We start from the raw sequence: 22,642 nt of genomic DNA on the forward strand, positions 1-22,642 counted from the left end.
TGACCAATAACCATGGAGGACACCACCCAACATTTTATTCTTTTGCTAGTCTGGAGGAAGAAAATAACAGTATTTAGAAGAGAGAGAAGATATATAAGTGATGGAACAGTTGGTTATACATTATAGATTGTAATAAATGAAAATATTGAGTGCATTTTAAGTGATTAATGTATGAAAACTGCCTTCACCTACTGTGCATTAATCAAGAAAAAATGCACACTTTCCATAGCAGTTAATGTTGCAGGCCCATTATTCAGCTCTGATAATGTGCATAATAATGCTCAGTATGACAATGAGTTGGGGTAGCTGATAATTTAGGATGGTTGCAAGTTTGGTGTAGTATTTGGATTAGCATCTTAGGCCTCGCCTTGTCAGACTTGTTGGTACACAAGTTATTTATATACATAAAAATATATATATGTACATGTATATGTATAAACACATACATGTAGGTATATATTTTTCAAAACTAGCCAAAAATATCTAGCCATTGCCACTTTTTTTTTGCTTTTGCTTTTTTTAAATCAATGACCAAGGTTCCTGCTTAAACAAATACTACCAGCACTCATTAGTCAGGATGGTTACATGTAAAAGAAATGATGCCAGATAGTAACAAATCCAAGAGAAGTTTATTATGAAAATGGCACCTGCGGATGAAAAAAATTAAGTTACATAAAGACAACCATGTATGTGACATGTATGAGGATCTACAAAAGTATAAAAAGAACCCTGTTGTAAATGAAGTATGTACATTTCTGATTTGCAGCATTATCAATGGTCAATGAAAAAAATGTCTCAAAATAAGCCAGGCACTCAAGAAGTTAGATTCGGTTAGCTTAACACAAAATAAATGTACCATAGCTGTCGCTTTTTAACATTTTAATTTTTTTTTTATATTGTAGAGTTGGTAACACCGCTAAGATTTATACGAACAGAATATCCCTTTCCCCATTATTCAGCTACTTGGCACCAGTCTCCTCATAAAAGATTTCATATATTTGTACAAGAAATAGTTAAAAACACAGACACAGTCTTCACAGGTAATGAAGTTTTTTTTTTTTCATTTTGTAATTTTAAACACTATGGATTTAGACAGCAGCTGTGATTATCTGTTAGTTTAAATCACCAGAAATCATTTTGACACAACACAGAAACATTTATAAAAAAAAAAAAACAAAAAACAAAAACAAAACAACAGCTGTCTAGCTGTTCTTTGTAGCTGATAGGTGCATTCCTTTGATTGTTCAATAGCTAGAGTAGAGCTTCCAAAATTAAACTTTAAATTTCTCAATCAGCTTTCTTGGCTTTTTAAACCTACTTTGATCCTTCAAATATAACCTTTATAAGTTCATCATTAAAATTTGTGGAAACCAATTGTTTTTCTTTCTGCTATTATTCCACCGTGGGGTGGGCCTAATGCCTCAAATTCAAAGCTACAAGAGGAATTGGCTTAACCCAGTAACACTTAAAGGACAGCTGAGTTACTAGATGAGCATTGCACACATGAGCAAATATATAGGACAATCCTAAGCTCAGTTTCCCTTTTTTTTAATTAATAGCGTCAGTTGACCTTTTGAAAGAATATTGCCTCCCTGGTAATTATTCCATATATTGCTCTATCGGCCAAGCTGGGAGAAAACCAAAGAAAAGCACCCTCTGCTTACATTTAGAGCACAAGGGACTCTGGGAATGTTAACAACTGAGGCGATGTGGCATCAATTTGTTTAATATATCAGCGCATTGCATGGCACACTTGAAGAGTAAGTCATACCCAGAATTCCTCTGTGGGAAAAAATGGCTCCATTAACCTTGAGCTAGTTAAGAGTCTTTTTGTCTCTGAGAATGAAAAGGGGCTGGGGAGGTTTGGAAGAAGGAAGGAGGGAGAGAAAAGGGAAGACTAAAGAGGAGGGGAAAGAAAGGAGCAGTGGGAGAATATACAACAGCAAAGCAACAGCAGAAATGAAAGAAGGTATATAGACGGTGGAAGCAGCATAAGGTGACGTTACAGAGGAAGGCCACCACACAAAAAACCACTAACCCCCAAGAATCACTGGTTCACTAGGACTGCAGGAATGGGACTTTACCACTCCGGACTAGAGATAAAGCACAGAGAAGACAAAGGACAAAACAACTACATTAGCTTAGTATATACTGCATATAGTAACACACATTGAAACTGCAATGGGACTGACAGCCAAGGACACGTACACATTGTACACATTACAGTTCTCACATCTGTTATTAGATGCCTTAACAAACAGCTGCCAAAGATGGAGTGGAAGAAGAATTTATACTTGACAGTCATTTGGAGTGTTTGACACTACACCGTGATTTCTGGCAACAAAGACAAAATAGGAGATTTCTTTTCTTTTACTTAATGTGCAGTTTTCAGTTGTAGTTATCTATTTGAAGCTTATTAACCCATTCTTTAGTTTTTAAAACATATTGGTTTCGACACTAAAAAGAAGAGAACAAAAAAATCTGTAAAACCAAATCAACCCCCCCCAAAATACAACCTTCCCTCTATAGCAACAAATGAAAAAAAAATTAAATGTTAAATATTTTTCTTCCTTTTTTTACTCCAAAGTGTTATCTGAAGTTGTAAAATTAGCCTCAGTTAGACTGAGAAAAAAAGGAAAAGAGAACAACGGAACATAGTATGCACCTAAAACTGCTCCTCAAGTCAGTTTAATTGAGTTTTCTGAAAGCGCTTTTTAAAAAAGGCTTTACTGACCCATTAAATTTAATGTGAGGCTATGTTTGTTAGTTGGGAGGTAAAAATTTTAAGTCCTGCAGCAAATGTTAATGAGGGCTTTGTCTTAACTAACCAAGGAGACTGCAGCAACTGACTACAGACCAGGACAGAACACATGCCTTTCCAAAACCCAGCCCACTGAGCTGCATTTTGTATGAAGACGTTACAGATTAATAAATGATAGCACCATGGTTTTAGAAATTAAGTTAATGTTTCAGTAATTAACATTTAGTCCAACTTTTTTTTAAACATTCTAGTCACAGGCCAGAAATTAAGTTTTTAAGAACCCAAATTATTTTTATGTGCAAGTAAGAAAATCTTAACCATAAAAAGAGAATTAAATTCTGCATAAAATTCTAAAATACTATCCCCTATTTTTAAAGGAATTAGGAACAAAAACCCCATTTCATTTGACTTAGTCAAACAGGGCACATTGTTTATGCTTGTCTCTTTCAATCTTGATCACATCAAGATCTTGATGAAGGAAAAAACCAATGGTTGTCACTTTTTAAAATCTCTTTACCACAACACTGAGTATTCTATGGCAGAGGCATTCTCACATTAAAGGCATCTCAATGAAGATGCAAAGGAAAAAAAAATAAAACAACACACACACACATCTCAGAAAAAGACAAAAATGGCAGGCAACTGGTACTCTGACCCTCTGGAGGCAAAAAAAAAAAATTAAAATATTTTTTTTTATATTAAAGAATGTCAAGTTAACGAGAAAGGGTATGGAATGGGGGAACCCATTGTGTTTGAGAGAATAAGCTGACCTGCTGAAATTCAAAGTGCTAGAATTAAGGGTCTAAATTAAAACATAGTCTATGCCTCGAGAGTGTAACACTGGAAACACAGTAATGTGGTCATGTTTCAATCCTCTTTCCGCTCCAGAGTCTGTGTAGTGTGAATACCATTGCTGTACACAGGAAATGGAAGAGTGGAAAAAAGTCCCTCGGCCGTGGTGAACACGTTCCCTGCCGGCATTTGGGTCAGGCTGGCCCCGCTCACGGCACTCCCGAATGGTCCCGACATATTGAGTCGGTGGACGTGGTGGTAGAGCATCTCCATCGGTGTTTTGGGATCCAGCCCGAAGCCGGGGCTGTTGACATCGACAAAGTTCACCGCGTGGGTGTTGGGGAGCAGGTTGCCTTGCATGGCTAAAGTAACCTCGGCGGGCGCATAGCGGATCGTGCCAGTGGTGTAGACCCTCTGGGCGGCCGTGCTGGTGGCGGAGAGGGTGCCCGTGACCCTGTGGACCAGAGGCAGCACCACGTTGCCCGCCTGCAGCCTCTGCAGGGCCTCCAGGTCCCCAGTGTACAACAAAGAGTTGGAAGACGTGCTGGGACCGCCCCCGGCGCCCCCGGCGCCCCCACTGCCCCCGACACCTCCCCCGCCGCCGCCCCCGCCGGGGTGCTTGTCCCGGGGGGACGCGGACAGCGGGGGCGACAGGGGGTCGGAGGAGACGGGGGCCAAGGCCGAGTTGGATGAGGTGCTGAACTGAGATTTGCGGCTGGCAGTGTTCTCGGTCCCCGGAGGGGTGAGGACAGAGTCTGGAATGGAGACGTGTAAACTACTGCTGGCTTGGGGGGAAGGGAAGTGCTCGGAGTTGGGGGGCTTGGTCATACTGTAGGGCGATTCGTTCCTTGAGATTTCCCGGTTGGGCGGGTAATTCCAAATACTGCTATCGTTATCAAAATTGATAGGTTCTGAGATCTCAGTTTTGATTTTGAGCACTGAGGCACTGTTTGGTGACGAGAGCAGCTGCGGCGGATCCACCAGCGCGCCGTCCAGCCCGTTGGGGCTCGAGGTGCTGGACAGCCGGCGGCGGCTCAGGCTGCCCCCCTTCTGCTTTTTCCTCCTCTTCTTGCGCTTCTGGTGCTTGCTGGAAGACTGCGCGCTGGCCTCGCCCGCGCTGTCCGAGTCCTTGGCGCTGTCCGAAGTCAGCGACTCGCAGTTCTGCAGCCGCAGGTCGGTCTCGCTCTCCACGTAGCGCTCCACCTTGATCTGCATGGAGCCCAGGGTGCCGAAGCTGTCTTCGGTGGCCTTCTGGGTCTCAAAGTCCGAGTTCTCGAAGCTGTCGTCGCTGTCCCGGCTGTCCTGATTGCTGGAACTGTTGCCGTCCTCGTTACAGTTCATTTCGTTGTCCGACTGGTGGCCGGACTTCTTTCGGTCGGACTCCGGGTCCTCGCTGTTCTCCGACTGGTTCCCCTTCTCGTCGGACTTGGAGTTTTCGTTGTCCTCTGGGGAGCGGGTAGGAGGGGAGGAGAGGGGAGGAAAAAGAAGAGCAGAGTGAGAACATCCAAAGGAGCCAGAATCACCCACTTACCAAGGAACCCAAGGGAAAAACAACAAAAAGCCCCCGACTTTGCTTAGGTACCCTGGACAGCGCTTTGCAAACTGAGGTGGGAGGGGTCTTATCTCCACTTCTTCCCTTAGTCTCAAAAGACTTTGGGTATAGGAGAGACTCCTGGAAAAAGACAGCCCTAGTGTAGGAGAAAGGACTTTAGATTGGGAGTCAAGTCTTGGCTCTGTGTGCTTGGGGGGCAAGTCATTTAACCTCTCAGGTCCTCAGGCTCTGCTTCTTACCATCTGTGTCACTTAGGGCAAATCCCCTGACCTAACTGGGCCTCAGTCACCCTATCTGTAAAATGAAGTTGGACTACATGACCTCCGAGGTCTCTTTCTAGTTTTAAATCTGAAAGATTGAAGGCTTGGGGGTCTTGTCACAACCTCTGGCTGTGGAAAACCCTTTTTGTTATTAATGAACCAGAGCAGATTTGAGATGGGATCCTAAGCTCAAATGGCTTTTTCCCTCATTTTTAAAGGCATCTGCTTATTTATATTTGCTCTTGCATTCAGTTCATATTTATCTTCAAAGAAGTTCATAACCTTTCACATGGAAAACTAGTTATCAGACAAAAGTCTTGCTCTTATGAATCAATCAGCAAACTTGCTAAGGACCTCCTACGTAGCTATACTGTGGACAGGCACTAGAAATAAGGAGATCATCAGTGTTCTATAGATTCTCTTTTCTCTGATAGAAATAGTATTGTGAAATATGAAGCTTCACCTAGATTTCTAAGGATTGTTGCAGTCTCTAAGAGCCTTTGCTACATCTCTCCTGGTCAGCACCTTGGATCCCCCAGTGGGGAAAGGAGTGGGTTAAAGTCATGTTTCCATCAAGAAGCTCTGAAAACAGAGCAGTAGACGATCAGTCCTAGAGAGGACAAGGGAAAAAACCAAACAAACAGAAAAGGGCAGCTGCTCCAGGAAACAGATTCCATTCATGAGTTCCCTTAAAGTTTAAAATGGCAGCTCCAGGTGTTATCAGTCAATAAATATTTATTAAGCACCTACTGCATGCCAGGCACCTTGCTAAGCACTAGAACCAAAAGGAAGATGGGGTTCAGAGGTGTATGGGGTTTAGAGAAAACTCATCCACCTCATTTGGTGCTCTTTATGCTTTTTTTTTTCATACTTAATAATAAAAAACTCACCTTCCTTGGATAGTCTACAGAACTCTTCAAGGGGTAAGCAAATCTCACCTTATCCTCCATGAAAGTTTTCTTTTGCTGCCTCATCTTGGCATGAATCACTGAGTCATAGTTCTAAAGCTGAAAGTGACCATAGGGATCGTCTAATTCATTCCTCTCATTTTACAGAAAAGGAAACTGAGGCCAAGAAAAGTAAAGTGGCTTATCTAAAATCACACAGGTGGCAAGCAGCAGAGTCAGGATGTGGAGTCAGATGCCATGAATCTAAATTCAGTGCCCTTTCAACTGTACCATGCTACTGCCTCCCTGCCCCCATTTTCCTACCCCCAATATATGCCATAATGGCTTACTTCTCTACCTTTTTAGATATTTTACTATTTAATGCTTAAGATATAAATCATATTCACCATATGAAAGCCCTGGTTTCTAAAAAAAACATTCAAAACAAAACCTGAAGCTCTGTAATGGAAACATATAAAATATCATTTAAATGTGTGAATAGAAGTACTATGATTTCATCAGCATAAGAAACTCTTGTCTTGGGAGCTTCTGCCACCAAAGCAGATTACAACCCTGGAGTAATTGAATAGTGTGACATATAGAGGTTGTGACTTGGCTAAGGTCATACAACTGGTATGATAGGCAGAATTTGAACACAAGTCTTCTTGCTTCCAAGCCCAGGACTTGACTATGCTCTACATGATCTAAGTAATATTTTATTAACAAATCTAGAGCTAACCTTGTCTTTATTGACTACAGTCTAAGCCACCATAGGATCTTTTAAGTTCTCTTTGAGATCTCAGAGATTGAGTTCATTGAAACTTTGAAGAAAAGGGGACTTTTTTTTCGGTGGTTGTGGTGGGGAGAAGTAATTCTAACATTTTCCTTAAATTTTTTTTTTTACCCAGCTCCATACATCAGTGTGATTTTATGGTGTTTCTCGAAAAGTCCAAGACAGGCCTCACATTCACTCACAGGGCCTGCTTGGCATGAAGTTGTTCTTATGTCCAGAGCCAAGAACCAGTGTCTGGTTGACTGCCTATTGTTATATTTTTTAAATATATTAAAAAATGATGAGTTTATAGACATCTCCAAATTCCTTATTCTGAAAGACAGTATTCATTACTTCCAGAATGGGCTTTCTCAAGAATGAAAGTAATAAACTAATTGGTACCTCCTACATGAAGTGCTTCCTGACTCATGTTACCAAGTGTCTTCCTTTCCCTTAAAAAAAATGCCTTATATTGATAATGTGTATACTTATTTTATGATTTCTTTGAGCACAGAGACTGTTTTATTTCTGGCTTCCTATCCCCAGCCAATTAGCACAGCTTAAATACTTGTTGATTGATTGACTGAACAAAGCAAAGCATGCTTGAATTTTCTCTTTAAAACTTCTTTGTCCTGGTATAGAGGGAATTAATTATATGGACCTTGCATATATTACTTTTACTATTATTACTGCTGCTTCATATTTTCTAGTGCTTGGTTGTACATTACTCTAATAGAATGGAAGGGCCCCGAGGGCAGGGTTAGGTTTATGTGCCTATTGCCTTGCAAAGTGGCTGGGACATTTTTGGTGCTCAACAGATGCTTGTTTATTGACTCCTGGATTACTTTCACTTTGTCTCACTTTATCTTCCCAACAAACTGTGGGGAAGTTGAAACAGGCACTATTATCTCCACATCTGGTTTCATAGGTTGTAACTTAAAGGAGAACAAGGACAGGTTGTATTTGTCCTTGGTTTTCGAAGAGGACCATGACATCAGGGACATGATGACAAGACCTGCAGTTGCTTTGAGTAAGGGAGGGCTGTGCAAGGTCACCAGCCTCACTTTCTCCTCCAGAGCCATCTGGGTCCAGTGGCCAGATATGGATCAGGATGACTAGAGATGGCCCAGGATGCAATGGGAGACCTAGGCCCTTTTATGAAAAGGCCTTTTCAGGTTCTCACTTTGAGTGAGGCCCATTCAGTGAATAGGCCTCTTTAAGAAGTGAGTCAAGGGATGGCCCTTTTAATTAAAAAAAAAAAAAATCAAACTGGGAGAGGAAGACCCTCAGGGTTGCTGACAAAAAGAGTTACTATTTACATTCACTCTGAGCCAGGGGGACCCAAAAAAGAACCATTAAGTGGTGCTTTGGCTAGCTCCTATTGTCCAATCTATGAACTAAGGAGTTGCTCTGCTAAGAAGGGAGGTGTGGATGGGTTGTAATATGCATTGTTAGAGGAAGCATTCACGTTGATAAGCTCACTGATCCATTTGGATATTATGAGTGTCTTGCTATAGCAAAAGATCCTTGGGCTTCATAGAGTGGACATATGTGTCACCTCAATCAAGCTATTAAGTTCAAGGTGTTGGGTTTACTGAGACAAAAACGGAGCAGTACCTGCCTTCAAGGAGATGACAATGGATGAGATAATATGTGAATACATAAGTATATAAAAATAAAAAGGAAGGCATTGGGGACTAGGGAGGAGGTGAAGGAGTCCAGCAGTATATCACGAAGGTGAAATGAAGTTGAATTTTGAAGAAAGCTAAGACTTCAAGAAACGAGGAAGGAGTATATTTCAGGTATGAAAGAAAGCCAGCCCATAGATGGAGTGAAGGAGAGTAGTGGATAATAAGGCTGGAAGGGAAGGTTGAAGTGTGGCTTTATTTTGCATCCTCAATGTTTTTTGGCTCCAAACACCAAACTGATGAGTTTGTACTTATTTCTAGAAGCAATAGGGAGTCATTGGAATTGATTAAGCAGAAGTCAGACTTGGGTTTTAAGAAAATCATTTTGGTGGCTATGTGGAGGATAGATTGTAAAGGGGGCAGACTTGAGGCAGGGAGATCAATTAAGAGCCTAGAAGGCCTGAATCAGGCCCAATCACCCTAAATTACTAAGTCTGTTCTGAGTGTCCCTTAATAGTGGGGGAAGAGATAACATTGCTGAACGCCATTTCAGAGAAGAAGGTACCCCAAGAGAAAGGTAGCACAGTGGATATCTCACATAGTATGGAGTCAGGAAGGCCTGAGTTCAAAACTGACCTTGGACACTTACTAGTGACCCTGGGCAGGTTATTCAACCTCTGTTTGCCTCAGTATCCTCCTCTGTTAAATGAGAATAATAGTAACAACTATCCCTCAGGGTTGTTGTGAGAATTAAATGAGATAAGTGTAAAGCGCTTGGCACATAGTAAATGCTATATAAATGTTAGCTACTATTATTATTATTTGTCTAAGGATATCTAGAAGCCTCCAGAACAATGGGTGAAACCTCTATCTTATTGCTATGGCAATGACAATAATATTAAGGGAGAGAATATATTTATATATATATATACACATATGCCAGTTGTGCATAAATGTAATATATATAAATATACAAATATATAAATGGTTATGTACTATGAATAGCATATAAAAGCATATAAATTATATAACATACTAACATATTGTTACATATGACATCATATATAATAATATAATTAGTATAGTACAGAGTGTATATCTCATATAGTGTATCTATAGTGTATATCTTATATATAGTGTATATCTCATATAGTATGTATATATAGTGCGCATATATGCAATATATATAGTTGTACATATATGTAGCATATATAAATATGCAAATATATAAATAGTTATGTTCTATGAATAGCATATAAAAGTATATAAATCATATGATATATTAGCATATTATTATATGTGACATCATATACGATAATATATAATTAGTATGGTACATAGTGTATATCTCATATAGTTTATCTATGTGTATATCTTATATATAGTATATGTCTCATATAGTATGTATACATAGTATATATCTCATATATATGAGATAGATATGTATATATGTATATATATATAAACTATAACTCATGCACATACTTTTTTCATATTGAAAAAATAAGAATTAGGCTTCTGTAGCCTCTCCCATGTTTTTAAGATAGGAGAACTTTCTGCAGATATTTCCATCAAAGAGATCCCAGAGTGCCATATTTAGACATCTATCTCTTCATCAAAGTGCAGGAAAAAAAATTCAGGAATGACATTGTTATAGCTATAAAACAAAATTACCTAGTTGTATCAAAGTCCTCTTTGACTTAGCTTGGTCTGAATTTTAATAGCAGAGCCCTCCCACATGTTATAAACCTACTGCTCTATTAAAAATCCTCACATGGAACCCATCATGATCAAATATAGTATACAGGGACATGCCCATGTTTAAAGGGACTAGTCCCACTGGACTGTGAGATCTCAGTGACTTACGGAGGGCTTGGGGAATCATCTGGTCTCTGGAATATTTTACCTTTTAAATGTATTTTGCTTTCCACCCAGAATTTATGGGTTTTCATAGCAAGGTGATACAATTCTATCTCATATAGATTAGAACTTAGTGGGAAGGAATACTATCTTCTCCCTTCCTCCTCCACAAAATACTGCACTAATTCAACAGGAAGATGTCACAGGGCCTATACAGTGAGAACCTGTATTATATATATATATATATATATAAAATAATACAGATTATAAAATTGGAGCCAGAAGGATCTCAGAGGCCATCTCATTCAACTCCTTCAGTCTCGAAGCATTTATTAAGCACATACTGTGCCAGGAACTGTCCTAAGCACTGAGGATACAAAAGAAAGGTGAAAATACAACCTGCCCTCAAGAAGCTCATGATATAATTTTATAGGTGAGGAAAGTGATATCCAGGGAGTCCTCTATAATGATTCAAGCAAGTGTCAAAGGAAGGATTTGAATGCAGATCCTCTGACTGCAGAGTCAACAGTCTTTCTCTCATACTGTAATGACAAACACTGTCTTAAAACTTATAGTAAAACCATGTGGATAGAACAGGTATCTGGATTTTGGGGGGCAGTGGAGGGATATGCTCCCCAAAGAGCACCTAGGGTGACCTAATCACTAATATATTGGTATGGTCTTTGGGGGTCCTCAGCTGGGATTCAGAAGTTGTTTGCAGTCCAGTAGGCATTTTTAGGACATTTATATTTTTACCATATTGGAAATGTAAACGAGATGCTAAAAATCCATGACTTAATCTTTCTAATGATGCATATCATGCCAGAGAAGGGAGAGGATAAGAGAATCCTTGCTCCATCAGGATGAATTGGAGTGTTTTTGGTACAGGAGATACAGGAGAAAACAAGAATTACCTTATTTTACTCTGTTCCCAGAGAGCAATTCAAGAAAAAAGTAAAATGCAAAAAGATGGTGCATGGAATTAAGCTGGAAGTTTCATTTATATCTATTGGAACAGGAAGTCTCTAGATACAATTAGATACTCCAATTTAAAGATCTCATTACCAGTTGTGGTTGTTGCTTATGTGCTTTCATGGGGATGTTAATATTTTAGTAATTATGCTAAATACTGTCTTCATGGAAAAAAAAGACCAGACAGGGCTGCTTACTTCAAGAGGGTAAGCTGGTGGGTTTTGGGGTGGGGGGAGGGAGGAGAAAGGGAAGGAAGAAGGATGGAGGGTTCATTCTGTTCTGTGGGGTTGCTAGCACAGCATTGAAATTTAACCACTGCTAAACCCCCTTTCACATGAGTTCATCTACCTCTGAACTGCCTGTCCTGTTGTAGGAGTTTGGAAAGGCAAGACTCAAGATCATGGAGTCAGCGGGCTTGGGTTCAAATCTAGGTTTGGATGCTTACAACCTATGTGACCTTAGGCAAGTCAAATAACAAAAACAAAATCAACAGTAACAACTGGCACTTACATTATAATAATATAACAATTAACAACAACCCTGGGAAGTAGGTTCTATTATTATCCCATTTTACAGATGAAACTAAAGCAAATAGAGGTTAAGGGACCGGTGAAGGGTCACAAAAATAGTAAGTATCTGAGGTCAGATTTGAACTCAAGTATTCTTCACTCCAGGTCCAGTGCTCTATCTAAGATCTGAAAAGCATCTGAATTATATTATCACATTTGAACCTCATAACTCTTTTTGTAAGCTAGGTACTATTGTTGTTGAGTTGTTTTCAGTTGTATCCAAATCTTCATGACCCCATTTGGGGTTTTCTTGGCAAAGATATTGGAGTGGTCTGCCATTTCCTTCTCCAACTCATTTTACAGTTGAGGAAACAGAGGCAAACAGGGTTAAGTGACTTGCCCAGGGTCACATAGCTAGTGAGTGTCTGAGGCTGGATTTGAACTCTGTTATTCCTGACTTCAGGCCTGGTACCCTAGCCACTGGCCACCTAACTGTCCAATTTCTTTTTTTTTTTTTTTAAAGCAATCAGGGTTAAGTAACTTGCTCAAGGTTACACGGCCAGTTATTTCTGGGTATGGTGCTAAGTACCTGAGCCCGGATTTGATCCAGGTCATCCTGACACTGGAGCCAGTGTTCTTACTCCGCTGAGCCACCTGGCCACCCCTAAGCAATTGGGGTTAAGTAACTTGCTCAAGGTTACACGGCCAGGTGTTTCTGGGTGGGTGCTAAGTGTTGGAACCCGGATTTGATGCCCAGGTCATCCTGACACTGGAGCCGGTGCTCTTACTTGCTGTGCTGCCTGGCCACCCCCTAACTGTCCAGTTTCCATGTTGGTCATGTCCAAAAATGTATGCTGTCTCAAGGGTAAGCACTACAGACATTATTATTCCCATTTTATGGAAAACTGAGGCTTAGATAAGTCAAGTGCCCATGGGTGTGACCTCAGCAAGAGTCAGAGATGGGGTTTAAATCCATGTCTACAGACTCCAAGGCCAGCATTCTAGTCACTCTCCTAAGGTCATTTGTAAAATGAGAGATCTGGGCAACATGACCTTGACGGCCCCTTCTAAATCTCCATCTAGGATATTTTCTCTAGTTCCCAGAGGAGAAAAGGTGGCAGAAGAAACTGGAGTCTTTGCCTTACCTGAGTTGTCTTTAGAGTCTGATTCCGAATCGGAGGTCTCCGAGGACTCAGAGGTTTTCTCTGGCAGATGTGGGAGTTGTGCAATATCCATTGGAGTGTCCTTGTACTCTGGGTTACTGTGGAAGAGGGTAAGTGCAAATCAACCAATGTCGAATGACTTTTCTTTTTTTATCCTTCTTTCCCCTACTTTCCTGCCCCAAGCATCTGAAGTTAAGAATTTAAATAGAGAAAAAAAAGACATAAGACAGTAAAACCTTCCTTTCCACTTGTCACAGCATTTTTTCAACATTTAGTTTTGGGATGTGACCCATGTAGAAACATCCTGGTATAACAACTAGACAGCTAAATGCTATATGAAAACCACTAAAAATCTTTTCATATTCAGGAAACTCTGGGGACCGGAGAGTAACACTGAGAGAGCTATTGCTAATACTCCCAGTAAAGAATCCAAGGTTGGGGTGGGGGGGGGCGGATATCTCTTTTCAGGCTCCTCATGTTTCCACAGTGTAAAAACCCTTGTCATGGACCATTGATGTTTCTGTTCACCTGTTCAGATGTCTAAAGCTATTTGAGGAAGGAAAAAAAAATACCCCTACAGCCTTAACAACCTAAGTCTATGACAGATGCACAGGTGTACCTTGGGATGCATGCATTATGGCTACTAAACTGTCAACACACCCATTACAATCACATTTTCATCTGTTCATGTGGTGCACACCTGTGGCTTGTTAGCTGGAAAGCTGATTGCACTGGGGAAGAGCCCCAGTGAAAAAGTGGGCCTGGCAGATCAGATCTAGCCCCATCAGAAGGGGGGACAAAAAGAAAGTGCTTTCTTTTTATTCTGTGTTAAGTTGCAAAGCAGATCTTTTCCATCAAATGGAGACCATTTGGCTAGTGTGAATCATTTCCCCTTTGGGAGACTTTTTGGGAAAATTTCAGGGCAGGCTTTACATGTGAAAGACTATTACCCCTAGCTCATAATTCATAGAGAGCTTTATTGTTTCCAAAGGCTTTCATATTATTCTCAAGACAACTCCATGAGATAGTCAGGGAAGATGCCATTATCCCCATTTTTTAGATGAGGAAACTCAAGTTCAGCTGAGTGCCCTGTCCAAGGTCACACAGCTAATAGTGATAGAACCGAGAGCTGAATCTGAGTTTTCTTCACAACTAGGCCCATTATCTTAGATTTCTCCTTTTATCCAATCTGCTCTCCTCCATGGCTAGGATAGCCTATAACATCTCCTCAGAAAAAACGCTGACCAAGCAAAAGTAATGAGCTCCACTGAATACACTTTCATTGCTCATAATTCACATGCAAGTCAAGACATCACCCTCATGATGTCATTGGTCCTCTTCAAGAAGGAAGGAAGAACAGAAGGAAACTATTCTTTTTTTTATTCATTCAATTCATATTAATGCTGTGACTACTGTATTCAAGGCAGTGTGATTGGATGGTAAGGTCAATGCAAAAATGAATGAGAAGGGATCCGTGATAGGAAGGACCTTATCATCTAGCATAGTAAATATCTCCAGGGGAGGGCAGAAGCAGAGAATTAATCTGGCTACCAGTCATTCAGCCCTTAGTATGACTTACTTTCCTGGAATGCTTTCCTTTTAATTGAGGGGCAGGTAGGTGGTGCAGTAGATAGAGTACTGGCCCTGGAGTCAGGAGGACCTGAGTTCAAATGTGAACTTAGACACTTGACACTTACTAGCTGTGTGACCCTGGGCAAGTCATTTAACCTAGACTGCCTCACAACTCTCCCCACCCCCCAAAAGAAAATAATTAACTGAGATCATTAGGTGTAAGTTTTAGAGTAAATGACTTCTCAAGTCTCTATATTCATAGCGTTCTGGTTCTGTGAGTCAATAACTATTAGCTGCCTTGAGAGAATAGGATTTTGATGGGTTCGGAGTAGATAAGGAACTGTCCCCCTGTTTCTCTATTAATGCTCAGTGTACAGGCAATTGGGACTACTGACTGTACCTTGTCCTGCCTACTTGTTTTGCTTAACTAGACTGTAAACTCCTAGAGGGCAGGGGGGGCTGTTTTCACATTTGCTCTTGCACCCCCCAGCATGTAGCAAAGTGCCTGGTATACAGTAGATGCTTAATGAATGCTTGTGCTTATGTGTGTTTCATTCTTCCTCCTCTCTTTCCAATATACTGTTCCCTTTGGAGCTCCTTGTGGGTCAGGATTTTGCCTTATTCTTTACATTCCTCTCAGCAGCCTCTGGATATACCTTCCTTATAAGTAGCAGACATTCAGTAAATACTCATGGAACTGAGTTTTGCTAGGACTAGCATTATTGCCATAAGCTCTATTGCTCTGAACAATGTTAACTGGAAAACTATAGAGCCTGTGTATCCTATGCTAAATCCTGGACAGATTGGTCTGGTGCCATTGGCATCACTCAGTTCTGATACCACAGGGATTCCTGGACCTTTGGCCACATAACTCCCAACTTCTTTGGCCACTGCTTTCAACCTCACTTTTAGGTACAGCTAAAACATCAACCTTGTGATGGTATCACTGGAGTCAGAAAGCTGGGTCATGTTACATCGCTATTGCCCAACTCTTTCCCTTCTCACTCCTATTGGTCTAGGGGGAAGAAACCTGTGAAAATCAGAAGGGAATTTCCCAATTAGCTTGCCCAACCCCAGGCAAGATGACTTGAACTTTCCTTTCCTTCTTTCTTCCTTACTTTTACTCATAACTTTAATCTTTAAAAAAGAAAAATAAAGGGGGCAGCTAGGTGGCACAGTGAGTAGAGCACCAGCCCTGGAGTCAGGAGGACCTGGGTTTGGATCTGGCCTCAGACATCACACACACACACACACACACACACACACACACACACTCACACAGAACCTAGCCGTGTGACCTTGGGCAAGTCACTTAACCCCAATCCAAAAAGCAAAAAAAAACAAACAAACCCCAAAACAGAAGGCAGATTAAAAAAAGAAAGATTAAATGAGATTGTATATATATATATGTATATATATGTACACATACATGTACATATTATATATAGTGTTTTACAAACTTTAAAGTACTTATAAGTGTCAGGCATTTTAATTATTAATATTACTACTACTTTACTATTGTTATTGCTGCAACTAGTGTATAGTAATTGTTGGTAGAGAGAACGCAGGGACCCTTGCAATGCACTTGCATGGGAAGAGTAAAAGGGGAAAGGACAGAAAGAACTCAGAAATAACAAGTCTTTAATGTATTAGGGCATAGTACTAGGTACTATGGGGGCAGACAGAGATAATCTGGGTCCTACAGTCTAAAGGTGGAAAAAAGATAGACTTGACAAAATGGGATCAGTGCTTGATAAACAGTCCAGTTAAAGACCAAGATCAGGGACAAAGGTTCAAAACCATGGCATAGGAGAACCGGTTAGAGGAAAGGGGAATGATTAGCTTAGAGAAGTGGGGGCAGTCTTTAGGCTTCTTGGGCAGTTTTTAAGAAACACTAACATAAAGGCACTAGGATTAGAGTGAAGAAGATCTGTATTTGAATCCTGCCCCAGACTGTTGCTAATTGTGTGACCCTGGGAAAATCATGTCACTTCTCCTGGCTTGTTTTCTCATTTGAAAAATGAGGGGGTTGGACTGAATGATCTTTGAAGTCCCTTCCAACTCCAAATCGATGTGATTTTATAGGTCTTTTGAGATTTGTCCTATGGAAAAAGGACTGGTTTTGCTCTACCTGGCCTCAGAAGAAAGAAGCTAAGAAGAAAGGAGGGAAATTGTAGGGAGAGGCAGATTTCAATTCAACACAAGGAAAAATTTCCTAAAAATCAAACCCATCCAAAAACTACAATGGGTGGCTGGCTGCCTTAGGAATTAGTGAATTCACTATCACTCTAGGAAGACACACTTCCAGAATGATGACTGACTGTTGGGGTTGCTGCAGAGGGGATCGCAACTGAGATAGAGATTAAACTGGATGTCCTCTGAGGTCTCTGGAATGTTTAAGGTTCTAGGATTCTGGTTCTATCCTCAAAATAAGACGCTGGTATGGAGAAATCCCTTGGAAGGGAACAATGAGATAAAAGTAGTCTGGCTGCCAAGAGTTATGTAAAACCCAATTTGATAGGATGGTTATTTCAGTTGTAGAAGCCTGCATCTTCTGTTCTCTGATTCATCTCTTACATAATTCTAATAAGCATCAGCAGTTTAGTAATTTTTTTCCTTTCAAGCAGTTTCTTTTTTTGCATATGAAATTGAAAATCTATTATGCACAACTTACTATTCCATTTACATATGTAATAAATTTATTTTTTCTCCTTTTTTTCAACCCTTCCCCCACCCCTGCTAGAGATGGTTACCATTAGACACACACACACATAAATCATTCTATACATACTTCTATTTATCAGTTCTTTCTTTGGATGAAGATAGCATCTTTCTTCATATGTTCTTTATGGTTAATTTGGGTATTTCTAATAGTCAAAATGACTTATTCTCTCAAAATTAATTAAACATATGAATGCCTTTTTAAAAAAACAATGTCATAGGATTATAGATTTAGAGCTGGAAGGGACATTAGAAGGAGATCGAATCCAATAACTTCAATTTTCTTTTGTTTTTGCTTTTTGGAGGGAGGAAGGCAAGGCAATTGGGGTTAAGTGACTTGCCCAAGGTCACACACCTAGTAAGTATTAAGTGTCTGAGGCCACATTTGAACTCAGGTCCTCCTGACTCCAGGGCTGGTGTTCTATTCACTGCGCCACCTAGCCACCCCCCAAAAACTTCATTTTAGAGGTGAAGAAACCAAAGACCAGAGATTTTTAGTGACTTGCCCAGGGTAACACAACTTGTAAATATTTGAGGCAGAATTTGAACTTGTCTAGAATTTGATTACAAGTTCAGTGCTCTATTCACTCTACTGGGCAGGCTACCTCTGAGTCTGGACTTTTATTTTCCCCCCTGTCAAATTAAAATAGAATTGTGTCTAGTTACAGAGTTCTAAACCTATAATATTTTAGCTATTTCTGTTTAGAAGATGAATGTTATGAACTACCATAGTCTCTGTCCTATAAAAATGCATTTAAACTGGAGATTTTTTATATCCAAGGCTATTTGGTTATATCACAAAAATAGCACAGCTCATACATACTAAAATGGGAAAAAGTCTGCATTTATCACACTCACAGCACTCTCTCCCTTTAGTGAAAGAGTTAAAATTTTCTTCCAAGTGGAGGAAAAGAAGTTGAAAAAGCAAAAAAAAAATCAAGATCTATGAGGATTCAGTAAGTGGTGCACATTAAGGTCTTCATAAAAGTAATAATCATTAGTGTCTGACTGATATGCTATTGGTAGAGAGGAAATCCTTACCTTCGAATCAGAGACATCCCAAACTACCTGAAAACAACTGAAAGGGTCAGTGAGCAGATGAGCCAGGATCCTTAGGTCCTTGGCTCCATTTGGCTGTCTTGAAGAAAAATGGGGCTCAGTGCTCTTCTTCATAAGCTCTGCTAGAAGTTTTCCAAATCAGACTAGGAGCAGGCTTCATTTTGTGGCTGCAGGCCAGGAGAAGCCCAAAGTAGAAGGGCCATTTCAGGAGTGAGAGACAGAGATTCATTCTGGATAGCTTCCCAGTGGCCTGGCTTGAATATCAGGTCATAGAGAATATCTGCTCCTGGATATTAAGGTATTCAGCATAGTTTCCTGCTGGTCTGAATCCCAGGGGTGGAGTTGGAAAGAATTTTTATCCATTGCTATTTGGCTAGCTTGTGCATCTGACCTCATCCTATCATGAGTATAGATTTGAGGTCACAATAATATGTGCGATTATGGGCAAATGATTTCACCTCTGTGGGCCTCAGTTTCCTTTTTTGTAAAACAGGCCATATATAGCTTCTGTAGTCTCTTCTAGCTCTTGATCTGTGATTGTATGATTCTGTACTCAACCTATCTCTCCAGACCTGCATTTCTAATAAGTTGTAAGATATTTCCACCTCAATGTCAACAAATTCAAAACTGAACTCCTATTATCTTCCTCCCAGGATCTGCCCCAGATCCATCTTCTAACACTTAGTAAACTATGTGACTTTTGTCTTTGAGGTCCCTCCCAGTTTTTAACCAATGAGACAATATAGGTGGAAACAACTTTGATAAAAAGCCTTACACAGATATAACATAGTTATTAGCTTTGTAGAGTACTTTAAAGTTTATAAAATATTTTACTCATAACAATTTTCAGAAAAATATTTGCCAACTAAGAAAGTATTTAAAAAATGAGACTGGGACAGCCAGGTCGCACAGTAAGAGTGCCAACCCCAGAGTCGGGAGACCGGGGATCGGTTCTGGCCTCAGATATTTAACACCCACACAAAATAACTGGCCATGTAACCTTGAGCAAGTTACTTAACCCCAATTGCTTTAAAAAAAAATGAGACATTTTATAGATGACAACACTGAGTCCCCAAGTGACTTGCCCAAAGTCACATAACTAGCATTGGAGTTGAGACTCAAACCCAAAACTTCTTTGTCTTCCTAATATACAGAATGTCCCCAAGCTCTTAGTGCAGTTTTATTACAATTGTGGTGCTGCCTTTAAACTATGAAGTCACTAAAATACCAACAATCTCAAATGTCCAGGAAAGTAGGTACTGGCCCATATACCCAGGGTTCAAAGAAGTTTGGGCTTAATGAGGAATAATATCATACACTCTGTCCCTCTTTCCTATCCCCTTTTTGTTCAATTTCTGTAACTATATACATGTGTGCTATATGGTTCAGTGTATGTATTTTTGGTGGTGCTGATCTGAATACATTTTGTTGCATGCAAATACCCCTCTGTTTTCTCATCTTTGGATGAGATAGGATAGGAGCTCAAAGAAATATCCCTGTTAAAGGTGGAGAACCCAATGCAACTTCTGTAGAATATCCACAGCTTGGCAATTATGGGCAACGGCTGGGCAAGGCTGATCCTTTACAGCTTGATTCTATTGCATCCACATGGGACTTTAGGGAGGAAGACACCTTCCCCATGCCAGGATTTCATATTCTTCAGCGCCAAGTACTGCTAAAAAAGCCAGTGCTTATATCTCATTAGCTACCAATCACAGCTTTCTACATGTGTTACGGCCCCTTTACTCAGGTAACAGGGATAGCAGTGGAAATGATGGAAAAGATTTGATGATATACCTAAGGAGATAATTGACCCAGATGATGTTCTTCTCATTTGCATTCTTGGCATTAATAGCTATGGTAGCACTAGACTGTATCCAAATATATCCTCCGTTCTTCTGCATCCAGCGGTAGTACTTAGTCACACACTGACCCTTATTCAGCACTGAAAAGAAAACAGAAAGAACAAAAGGCATTGTGTATTAACATCACAATCCAATGACTTTCATCTCTGCAACCCCCCCAAGTACAGAGATGGAAGGCGCTGCACAAAGGCAAGAGGTGCCCCTCTGTATGCTTAATGTAGGATGCCATTAGTATGACAAATAAAATCAGCAATTCACTGGAGCATCGGCTCAGGAGCTGTGGGTTACTACCATTTGTAGCAAGATTTTATTCCATTTTGGTCAGCTCTGGTGTGGGAGGAAGAATGAAAGGACTACAAATCTTTTTGGCTCAGAGAACACCTAATGCTGTGTGGACATTTTCAATGGGTTTGACGTCAAATTGTAAGAAAGGCAAATTTGTATGTGATTTATTCATAGCTCCTAGGTAGACCTCTTTGAGATTCTGGATATTTGAAAGGTTCAGGAGTGGGTTCTCCCTTTCACTCTTTGATCATTTCTCCTCATTGCAAGCAATACCAACCAGTGAGCTTATACATCTGTTCCTTTTGATCTTGTCAAACAGAATTTATAGTTCTCAGATGAACTAAATCTCCATTGGTCAGTAGGGGGAAAGTCTGGTGAGACTTTGCTTAATACTGGAACAAAATAAATCCACCAAAGGAATCGGAAAGAAACTGTGGCCTAAGGGAGGCACAGAATTGACTTGGTTCAAGCCAAACAGAGTGACAGCTCTATATGGTTTCTGAAATATGGCCAAAAATGAAGGAACAAGTAAAAACAATCAGTAATGTGAAACGCCAGCCATTAAATACCCTACTGAAAGGGAGCTTTAAAAATGCAGATGTTAAAAATGATACTTTAACCAAAATGTTGCCAAGTTGAAATTGATTTGATTTGTATCTGGGCCCTCCTGAGCTAGTAAAAGGAGAATGAGCAGTAAATCATGCCCTGAAATAAAGTGCTATAGATTGGAATGCTTTAAAAGGATGCCTGGAATGTGCAAAACCTGGGTGTTATTACTCAAATACATATTCGCTTTGGCTGTGTTCTCTGCAAAGGCCACGAAGGCATCGGGCACTAGAGGGCAGTGTGCATTCATCTACGTCTCCTGCTTTTGGCATGTCCTTGTCTCCGTCTGCTAAAATGAAAAACCTCTAACTGCTGTAATAAATTTGGCTAAATTAGCTGCTAAATGGTTATCTCAAGTAATATGTATTTGCATTAATCATCTTGCTCTAAACCAGAACAAGCCAGAGTCCTAAAGACGTAGTAAATTCATATTGTCCATTTAATTACGGCTAATAAGTGCTTCATATACAATAGTTTCATGAAGTACATTTTGATTTTTTTGGGGGGTGGGGAAAAGAAAGAAGTCACTTTGGAAAAGAACAGTCTTCAGTGCTGTAAAAGTTCTTACCATAAAACTGGGAGCCACTTTTCATAGTTCCTAAGATAACCAAATGTCAGAGTCTCAGAAATATTATGTTCATATGTAAATGCACAGTGCCTGACCTCACACTCACACACATTCCTGTGAGCACATTGAGACTCCCACAACCATCCCTCAACACTTTAACTGTCACCAAAAAAAAAAAAAGGAAAAGAAAAAGGCAGAGTCTTAAAAAGCTTTTCAAACACCAGTGAGTTCTCCCATATTCTCTATTTTGCTGATGTTTTCAGTGGCTCAAACTGGGCTGTACTACCATCACCTATTCTTGGTCTGGATGCATCATGAGGATCCCCGTATTTCCTGTTCACATGCCATTCTAAATTTCTGACATTCCACACGCATGGCTTCACAAGCTACGAAACTACATGGTTAAGCTGAAAGCAGGTAAAATACTAACCACCAACGATACGGCTTTTCTATCAAACCACTGTTGCATGCAACATGACATGATTTTATTCAAATCCTCTGAACTCTGTTAACAGTTAATATTTGGAAAGAGAAAAAAAAATGAGATAAAGGTCTTGTCCGAAGTTATGTGATCCTACCCCCTATTTCCACAGAGTGATAACATGGCCCCCTAATCAATAGCTGATATGATACACACACAATACATCTACACATACATACACACATACACAAATACATAATACACATATGTACACATAGGCATACATATATACATATATATGCACAATACAGATAGACAGATAGATGATAGGTAGGTAGATAGATAGATAGATAGATAGATAGATAGATAGATAGATAGATAGATAGATA

At 40.1% G+C, this 22,642-nt stretch overlaps 1 protein-coding gene across 5 annotated transcripts in view; it reads right to left on the reverse strand.

The window, feature by feature from the left end:
• Positions 1-607: 607 nt before the first annotated feature.
• The window catches only part of NPAS3 (neuronal PAS domain protein 3), a 1,174,175-nt gene continuing 1,152,140 nt past the window's right edge, over positions 608-22,642 (reverse strand). For all 5 annotated transcript variants that reach the window (XM_069105971.1, XM_069105969.1, XM_069105968.1 and 2 more), the window contains 3 exons: positions 20,306-20,453; positions 13,139-13,254; positions 608-4,998 (listed from right to left, as the gene is read on the reverse strand). In XM_069105971.1, coding sequence (XP_068962072.1) covers positions 3,629-4,998; positions 13,139-13,254; positions 20,306-20,453 — 1,634 coding nt within the window. In that variant the 3' untranslated portion in view covers positions 608-3,628. The remainder of the gene's footprint in view (positions 4,999-13,138; positions 13,255-20,305; positions 20,454-22,642) is intronic.

The sequence above is a fragment of the Petaurus breviceps genome, unplaced genomic scaffold (assembly GCF_028583685.1).
Source record: "Petaurus breviceps papuanus isolate PSGF00001 unplaced genomic scaffold, PetGlider_PUasm1.0 77, whole genome shotgun sequence".
NCBI lineage: Eukaryota > Metazoa > Chordata > Mammalia > Diprotodontia > Petauridae > Petaurus > Petaurus breviceps.